Here is a 9,607-nt window from a genome sequence, read left to right as displayed (position 1 = left end):
TCATGTGCTTATAGCTGAGCTCTTTTTAAGAACTTTGAATTTGATCTATTTTCTTTTATTTGACTTTTTTATTCTTCTTTGCTCCTGCTTTTAACTGTGTTTTTTTATGCTGTTTTATGCTGTTCTTTAAAAGAATTGATGTAAAGCACATTGAGTTGCCTTGGTATGAAATGCGCTATATAAATAAAGATGCCTTGCCTTGCCTTATTGACTGTGAGGCTCTGGAGGATGATCCAGGATTCATAACAGTTAGTGGACAAGTTCAGTCTCAGTTGTGTAGTGATGAGGTTCTGCCTTGTTACAGGTTCCATAACGCTCCCACATGTAGAGCCATGTTGGGTTAAAGGTGTTTAATTCAACATCATTTCTCTTTTTTCTTAGTTTATTGATTTTACACAATATTCAAAACACATATAATTATTCATAACAAATGTCATTTAGCTCCATAAGCAACATGAACGGAACAATAATCATTCCATCAGTCCAATATATTAAAAGGTTTATAAGATCAGGTGTCTGAGCTACAAATTTTCCCAAATTGACCCAAAAGTTAAAGTCAAGGCTTTGTGTTGTACACTGCCTTAGCTACTATGTTGCATATTGTTGTTTTTGCCAGAAAAAATGGCTTATGAATTATTTTCATAAAACTATTTTTTACATATTTAGTACTGTATCACAATCAGAATGAAAAACCTTCTAAATATGTAGCCCACATAGAATCTGTTCTAGATCCCTGACATACCGCTTCACTATTTATGGAGGAAATGCCTCATCAATTCTGACACAAATCTCACCAACTGTGTTGGCTGAAACATTTCTTATTCCTGAGTCATGAAGTCGAGCTTGACTGATGCTGTTGACTTGGACTTCATGTCAGTAGCAGTTGCTATTATTTCTGTGAAGCCAAACTTGATCTCCAGTTTGACTTTACGATCCCTGCCACCTGTAACGTCTGGCATGTCAACACAGAAGGAGCCAATTTCCTCTATTCCCCACTCATCCACATAGAATGGAGCTGGTGTTCTGGCTGTCTGATAAAATCTGAACTTAATTCTTGTCTGATCGGCCGCTACAGGATGAAGGGTGTAATACTTGGTTTCATCCCAGCCCACATCCTCATCAATATCTACAAGTTTCTTGAAGATATCTTTACACCGATCTTCTCCATCCTTGGTAGTGAATCTCTTCTCTGCCTTGTGCTTGGACTCATCAAACCTCTTACTGGTAGCTTTCCCGTAAGTGAAAGCACTTTTGCGAGATGCCACCACAGCTGGTTCTGTTCCAAACATCACAGCTCCCTTCACAATCGCCTCTTGGGGCCTAGCAGGACACAGCACTCTACACTTTAGTTTGAACTCCCTGATGATGTATTGACGGAGGATCTCGCTTTCAGCGTAGCCCCCCACCAACAGGATGAACTCAATGCTCAGGTCTTTCTCTAAGATTTCTCTGAGACTGTTGGTGACGCTGGTCAGAGACTCATCAAAGAAGGACCTCATCTTCTCTTCTGTGATTTTGATTGACCCGCTGTTCCAGGAAGCACCCTGCACTGTTTCAAAGAACTGCTCCATCGTTTTCTTTTTCTTAGCTGTTTCTCCAAGATTATATTGGCAGGTGATCTGAACATCTCTCTCTGTTTTTTTGAGAACTGTGAAATCATACATCATTCTCTGAACCTCACTGGGAAACTCTCTCTCAAATTCATCCCAGACACCATCACAGAAGATTTCTCTGAGGAACTCTTTGAACTTCTTGTCAACAGTTTGACCTCCCATGTCGTTTCCTGAGGCCTTGTGCAGCTCCTTCAGGGCTCCTCCTTCCAGCACCTCATGAACTGTTATGTCAATAGTTCCACCTGCAACACAAAAAGAATGTTACAGACACTTTCACCCATGACAACAAATTATAATAGAAACTTCGGCAACACGTTACTTGAATAGGTATTCATAAGATTGACATAAAACTGTCATAACCATGACATAACAGCTGTCATAAACATCAACAACTTGACATAAAGACAATTTAAACTGTCATAGCAGACCTAATTGCCAAACTTTAAAAATGATGTCAAGTTCTCATAACAAAAACATCTCAAACAATGTCAACTTTGCATCAAAAGTGACATAACTTACTGAATGACACTTAACCACAGCTGTCAGAAGTATTCATTGATGGTTATGACAGTGTTATGTCAATCTTATGAATACCTATTCAAGTAAAGTGTTACCGAAACGTCTAGGTTCAGTCGGTAAACTGAAGCACAGTTAGGAACCATTGGAGTAAGTCTTGGTTCATGGTTTAAAAGCAGTGATGGGAATAACGGCGTTATAAATAAACAGTGTAACTAATGGAAAGCAGGCAGTCTCTCAGCAACGAGAGAGGGCGGGTGAGGGGGAAAGGAAGGCGAGACAACCGCATATTTTTCTCAGTTGCTAAAACACTAAACCCTGTTGTCTGAACCAAGTGCTCAGTTGCCTGAACCCATGAATCAGTCACTCTTTTGGTAAAACCATCAGCACTTTTCACCTGTTTAGACACAACTCACCAACACATTTTCATTGTGATGCACCTGTGTTGCATAATGCTGAGCACAGGTGGCAAAAGTCAAACACAACTAAAGCACAAGTTTCACCGGTTGAACACAACAACTCAATCTGATCACACTTGTGTCTAATGATGTGAGGGAACATAAACTGTAGCTGGTTGAGGATGAAGTCCTGTGGTCTGATCCAGTACAGAGAAATGATGCTGTGGCTGACTGATGCACTTCTCATTTCTATATTCTTGTACTTTATTTTTACGCAGGCTTGCTGCATACAAGTGCTAAATACACAAGATTTCTGTTTGTTTTTGTACTGTACAAGTGCTACGTGTAAAATGCACAGGATTTCTGGTTTTTGTACTTTTTTTTTTTTTTTTTTTTTACAGTTGTACTATGTACAAGTGCTAAATGCACAGTTTTTTTTGTTTTGCAACGTGCATTTATGGAGGGAGAGGAGGGGGAGAGGAAGAGGAGAAGATGAGAGATGACAGAGTGAAGGATGAGGGAAGGAGGGAGGGAGGGATGAACTGGGAAGAAAAAAGAAGAAGGAAGGAAAAGGGGATGAAATGGATGTGGGGAGGGAAGGAGGAGGGTGAAAGAAAGGGAAGGAGAGAAGTGCTACAGTGTAAATGCAGAGGTGTTTTGTTTTGCAACATGCATTTAGCTACAGTGAACGATAAACATTTATTTCTACAGCTTCATGTGCTGAGCGTTGTGTTTTCTATTTGTCTATGTAGTGTTTAGTGAAGCTCAGTAGTGGTTTTAATGTTGATTGACTCGGGGCACGATTTGACAACAGAGTTCAGTTTTGAGCACCAGATTGAACTGTTTTGAGGTGAAAGTTTGGTTTTGCAAGAAGAGTCTGAGGTTTTGTGAACGTAGCTTGAAAATTGGGGTTTGTGTTCACAGTTTAGAGAAAAGGAGAGAAGCTTTACAGAAACGTGTCTTAGCAATTGAGAAAAACTGTAATATGTGATGGTGATTGGCTCAGGTAGAGTAAATTAGTTTGACGTAGTTAAGCATTTTATAGAGAAGTGATGCTTTCCTTGTAATTACTTTCATAATGTAGTAACACAGTTACTAATTCAATTACTTTTTCTGCAAAGTAACAAGTAACAAAACAAATTACTTTTTAATTATGATTAGGTTTGTTGTCATGGACAATATAGTCAGTATTTGAATTATTCTGATATAACATAAAAAGAAAAACAATAAACACACACATTACCTCCACAATCAACAACAATATATTGTGTTCCTGGTGTCTGGTCTAATGTGTCTCCTCCCTGGTTTTGTGCGATGAAACCTTCAGCCGGCAGCTTCTTACACCAGACTGAGGCTGCCTCTGGCTCCAGTGCAATGACCAGCTTGTCTTTGGTTTCTTCAGTCACAATACCAGCCTGGATGTTCAAGAGAAAAACTCATCAGCCACTTTCAAAAGCAAAACTTTTACTGCACATTTACCAACACTTGATGTTTTCAGCGTTACCTCAGTTGCAGCTTCTCTCATGAACTGTTTAGCTGAAGGATCCCAGATGGCGGGGACAGTCAGCACCCAGGTGAAGTCGGAGGCGATGAACTTCCTCCCCTGGGTGTTGGTCTGGATCGTTTTCAGTGCGTCTTCTTTCATGTAGCGTAAAGCTTCTGTGAAAACCTTCAGGGCCTTCATCGACTGCCCGTTTGCAGCTTCGATCGTCACATCCCTGTTGAGTTTCTGTCGGTGAGTGACGAGATATTCACATGTGTTTTTAGGGTCAACTGTCTTGTGACATGTTTTAACAATAACTTTGCATGTTGTTCAGTGAATTTTTATGCTCATCTCTGTGACAATCTGAAGTTACTAGCGCTGTCAAACGATTAGAATTTTTAATCAGATTAATCAAAGGGTTGCTGTGGATTCATTTGGATTTATCACAATTAAATATCATTCATTTTTAATCTACAGGCTATTAATTGTGCTTTATTTTGCATGAGCAAACAGACTGAAGAAAGAAGAGTATTTACACTTAACATGTTTATTAAACACCTTAACAGTTCCACATTATCCACATTAATGTGGCCCTGTTCCTCCTTTTTCAGCAGCTACTAAGACAAACTAACTTGTTGACATTGTCTGACCGATTGTCAATTTTCAAAATAAAACACGAGGGTGAGTATGGTGCATAGGGATTACTGTTTAGGCCCTCTAACATGTCAGCAGAGATGGACAGAGTACTCCACCCCAGTACTTGAGTAAGAGTACAAATACTACTGGTCAAAATGTACTCTGTTACAAGTAAAAGTAGCTCAGTCCACATGTTACTGCAGTAAGAGTAAAAAACTACTTGCTTTTAAAGGTACTTAAGTATCCAAAAGTGCATGCTTTTAAATGTACTGTAAGTAAAAGTCAGAGTCAGAGTAAATGTCTTATTGTTCACATCAATGAATGACTCTAATAGTTTGTAAATGAATGTAAGGAGCTTTTAACTCTTGTTAGTGAGAATGAACTCTTTGCTGCTCAGCTGCACTGATGTGCTGCTTTTAGGGGTTAGGGTTTCCTTCACAGACAAACACAGCTGGTGTCCAATAGGATTTTAGAAAAAGACCTGAAAGTAACCAGTACTTTTCAGCCTTCCTACTAATTCACTCCAGTAAAAGTAAAAATATATGTCTTGGAAATGTATTCAAGTAGAGTAATAAGTACCAAAGAAATCTAATACTCAAGTAAAGTACAAATCCTCTGGATATGTACTGAAGTACAGTACTCAAGTAACTTTACTCTGTTACTGTCCACCACTGCATGTCAGTGTTTACTAAATCAACATCTATTCTGTCCTCACTTAAAGTTTGTGAAGTGTCTTTTTTCTCTCTCTCGCGTGCCACAGCTGGCCACACTGGTCTTTAACAGCTGTTATATGAAGCCCTTAATATAGGAATAAATACTCTGAAATCAAGTGTATTTCATAGGCTTCAGAAAGCATCAAACACATTCAAAGTTTTGTTTTTTTTAAAGGCCCGTCAGACCGTCTAGTGTTAATGATGTAATATTTGGCCGGGCTGGGGCCGAAGTCCTGGGCCCTTGCAGGGCTCTAACACACACACACACACACAGCTGAGGGGCAGAAGCGCTTGTGGACCAGTGCGGAGAAATGCGCATCTGGTGTGAACGGGACGGGAGGGCTTCGGCGCTTGGCAGCGCTTCCGGGGCCGGTGTGTCCCTAGTCTACTCGGACAACTGCCCCAAATGCAACGCCAGAGACGCTTCAGGGATTTTGAGTTGAGCGATTCTGCGCTGCTGATGGGCTGATTGCATTAAATCTTTTAATCAGATTAATCATGATCACATGACAGCCCTAGGATTTACTAAGGTCTACACAAAGTTTAACAATATGGAAGAGTAGAATTACATTATTACATCACATTACACTGCAAAAACTCAAAATCTTTCCAAGAATATTTGTCTTCTTTCTTGTCAAAATGTCTCAATTTTAGTCTAAACTAATCTCTTTCCACTTAAAATAAGACTCATCACCTAAAAATTAACTTGTTTTTAGATCATTTTCACTTGTTTCAAACTCATTTTGAACAGAGGTGGGTAGAGTAGCCAAAAATTGTACTCAAGTAAGAGTATAGTTACTTTAGAATAATGTTACTCAAGTAAAGGTAAAAAGTAGCCATTCAAATATTTACTTGAGTAAGAGTAGAAAGTACTTGGTGAAAAAGCTACTCAAGTACTGAGTAACTGCTGAGTAACCTCTGATTTGTTCGTTTAATGATCAGCACGTAAATGTAACGTTAGGCCTCATCAAATACACAGAAATATAATAGCAATGAAAAAATTCAGATATTGCCAAACAACAACATTTAACAACTAGGACAAAAGCCTAAATGACTTTTTTTTTTTATTTTTATTTTTTTACAAAACTAGAGAAGTCTTGTGGCATGTACTTAATACTAGGTAAATTGAAATAACTTAAAAATATCCATGGAAATTGTTACCTCAATTTTTTTTTACGTTGAGCCAGCACATCATTTGTTAGAGTGTACATTACAGGGATGGTGTTTGTGTCAGGGACACAGAGAGAGAGGGTGTGTGTGTGTGTGTGTGTGTGTGTGTGTGTGTGTGTGTGCGCTCATCCAAGAGGCTTCTTCAGTTCTGAGACTAATGCCAGAACCAGGTATTTAAACCCAGAGTGTGGTCCTATGATTGGTTTCTAGCGGTTTCTAGTAAAACCAAAGTCACATGACCACACCCCCTAGACTTCAGTCACATGACCACACCCTGAAACTGGAGGGGTGGTCATGTGACTAGGAGTCACATGTCTCCAGGTGTGTATGGGGTTTAAACTTCCTGGGGAGGAAGAAGAATAAGACGACCTGGATGACTGAGAACCTTCACCACAGACGCTTTATATTGAATATCTTTGCCTTGACGGACATTATCCACGACATACCAGGGCTGACGTCATCCTGATCATTTACTAGCCGCAGTTTCTCAAATTTGAGGCAGAGTGGCCGTCCTGTTTACCGCAGAGAGTTTGTGAGCGGTCATGTGACTGCCTGGCTCTGTCTGATTGGTTAAACGGAGGCAAACGTCGCGAGTGGCTACATCTGATTGGTGAAACGCAGTCACGTGACAGAGGCTCAGAAGTATCTCCATTAAAACATAAACAGATCGATAAGAAAAAGTAGCGAGTAGCGACCAGAACGTAGCTCAATGTAACGGAGTAAAAGTACCGCTACTTCTGAAGAAATGTACTCAAGTAAAAGTAACAAGTATGCTGCATTGAAACTACTCTTAGAAGTACAATTTATCCAAAAAGTTACTCAAGTAAATGTAACGGAGTAAATGTAGCGCGTTATTACTCACCTCTGATTTTCAATTGAAATCAGTAGAAAAATCTGCCAGTGAAAGCAGTTTTTTGTGTTTGTAATAAGAAAGAAAAACTTGACCACTATCAGATTTTTCTACTTATTTCAAGTGGAAAATTTGCTTGAAAAAAGTAAAAAGTGTCTGAAAACAAGCTACTTTTTAATGTGATGAGTCTTATTTTAAGTAAAAATGAGATTTATTTTGACTAGAAACGACATTTTGATTAGAAATAAGGCAAATATTCTTGGTAAGATATTGAATTTTTGCAGTGTATAAATCTGTTTGATGATATATTACAAAAATACATAGAATATCATACTTAAACTAGACATTTTATGATAAACCATGAAGAACATTGTCATAATTGGTACTTACTGTGTCATAGAGGGACATCTTGAAGCAACTGAAGAAGAGGTGTTTTCTTGCCTCCTCACCACACATTTCACCATAAGCCATTTGGGCGCCATAACCAAACTTTAAAAATTCTTCATGTTCATTGAAAAGGATGCAGGTTGGGGTCTTTGGGGTGTCTCTTGAAACCTCTTCACCCCAGCGCTTTAACTGTGGATCGACTTCTCCTCCTCTAGGTGTTAGACTGAAAGCATACCCACTGAAGGCAGTGCCGAAGTCGACTGCGATGACGTACGAGTCGTCCATCTTCACAGCAGGAGAAGGATCAGAGTGCTGAAATGCAACAGTTGCACTGTATTTATCAGCTTTGCCTGGGGAGGGGCAGACTGAGAACACTCCCATCCAAACCTGCTCAGTTTGTGGAGTCACATATAAATAATGGTGTAACTTTCACTTTAACCTCATTCCACCCAGAGACGGAGCAACAGCGAAGCAACAAAGCAAAATGAGTGGACATCAAAGCAAATCTGGGTAAATGGAAACTCAGTTCTCTTAACTATACTGTGTTCAGGTTTAGATCTTTGTACTGTTAAGAGTATTAATGGTTTAATTAAGTGTTATATCCATCCATCCATCATGTGTTTCACAGTGGGACTGGGTTCAATGACTTTGGACAGAAACTTAAAGAGACAAGGTCAGTGTGTGTGTGTGTGTGTGTGTGTGTGTGTGTGTGTGGTCTTTACTGTATTTGACCCTTCACCACTTTGTTCAATATGTTTTCACCCTTTTTTTTACTCCACAGATCTGATCTGGAAGCAGTCACGGTCAGGTACTGTATGAAACCAGATCCAACAAGTTCTGACTCAAGCAACTCAACACTGATAACATGTTTCTTTTGTTTGTTAGGAAGAAATGTGTAAAATCAGTCAGTAAAAGTATGAAATGAATGAACTTGACAGAAAATGTAGAAATAACCATCTGAACAATCATGAACGTTCAGAGTGAATGATGTTAATGAATCTGTGCTCCACTTCTCACTCAACTAACCCATTTTCTGGTGCTGTTTTTAAAAACACAGTGTGTCCAAGTTGGAAGAATTTTATAAACTGCTGCTTCAAGGGGCAGGGTAAGTATTCTTCTAATCTCACTTGTAAAACAGTTTGTGTTCAATAACAGCATGAAACCTTTTCAGCTGATGGCAGTTTTACTCCACAGATCTGGAATCAGTCGATAATAAAGGGTTAACTTTCTGTTTTTAAACAGGTTTGGTGGGATGGATGAATATTACAAAAAGGAACTGAACAAGGAGAGGTAGATATATTTCTTTAAAGACTTTTAAAGATGCATAGAACAGATTTTAAATCCAGCACAGTATGTAACGGTGTAAGCTACACCACATGGACTCAGTCTGACAACTACTAAGTAGTTACCACCTTCATCAACTCTGAACGTGATGTTAAAGTGGTGTCAGTGTGTTGCTGACTCAGCTGTTTGAGACTGTAACTGCTATTGGAGTGGATCATAGTGAATCTTTAAAGGGATAGTTCAACATTTTGGCAAACTGGCCCATCGCCATAATCCCTATAGTCATAGCAGTAGGTTCGTTACCTTTATTTGTCGGTGCAAGCTATTTCTAGAACGGCGGAGCAGAGCCGTGAGCTGCTCAGAGCTACGCTACGGAGGCTCATTATGGGATTTCTTGTCTCTGATTTACCTCTAAAACAACTCATCTCATGATGTTCCGTTATTATCTCATAGCGTGGTGAATGTGCAGCTCACAACTTGTCCACCAGAGCGTTGTGGAGTTGTTGGATTGTGTATTTGATGAGTTTGATGAGGGAAACCAAGAAATCCCATAATGA

General features: G+C 39.3%; 1 protein-coding gene across 1 annotated transcript; it reads right to left on the bottom strand.

The window, feature by feature from the left end:
- Nucleotides 1-818: 818 nt before the first annotated feature.
- LOC146968211 (heat shock 70 kDa protein 12A-like) lies at nucleotides 819-8,051 on the bottom strand. The gene is made up of 4 exons (XM_085760479.1): nucleotides 7,770-8,051; nucleotides 4,032-4,256; nucleotides 3,771-3,942; nucleotides 819-1,855 (listed from the first exon to the last, which is right to left on the bottom strand). The coding sequence occupies exons 1-4, from the start codon at nucleotides 8,049-8,051 to the stop codon at nucleotides 819-821; spliced, it is 1,716 nt and encodes a 571-aa protein (XP_085616605.1).
- Nucleotides 8,052-9,607: the final 1,556 nt, after the last annotated feature.

This window comes from Trachurus japonicus, chromosome 18 (genome assembly GCF_045865225.1).
Source record: "Trachurus japonicus isolate A0001 chromosome 18, Traja_1.0".
Taxonomy (NCBI): domain Eukaryota; kingdom Metazoa; phylum Chordata; class Actinopteri; order Carangiformes; family Carangidae; genus Trachurus; species Trachurus japonicus.
This window is presented reverse-complemented; position numbering and strand designations above follow the sequence as displayed.

What these genes read in the sequence shown, in the direction of transcription:
- LOC146968211 (XM_085760479.1), bottom strand. Translation starts at nt 8,051, where the DNA reads ATGGACGACTCGTACGTCATCGCAGTCGACTTCGGCACTGCCTTCAGT. An exon ending in TGAGAGAAGCTGCAACTGAG is followed by an intron (nt 3,943 to 4,031) that starts GTAACGCTGAAA and finishes TTGAACATCCAG; the next exon opens with GCTGGTATTGTGACTGAAGA. An exon ending in TATTGTTGTTGATTGTGGAG is followed by an intron (nt 1,856 to 3,770) that starts GTAATGTGTGTG and finishes TTTGTGTTGCAG; the next exon opens with GTGGAACTATTGACATAACA.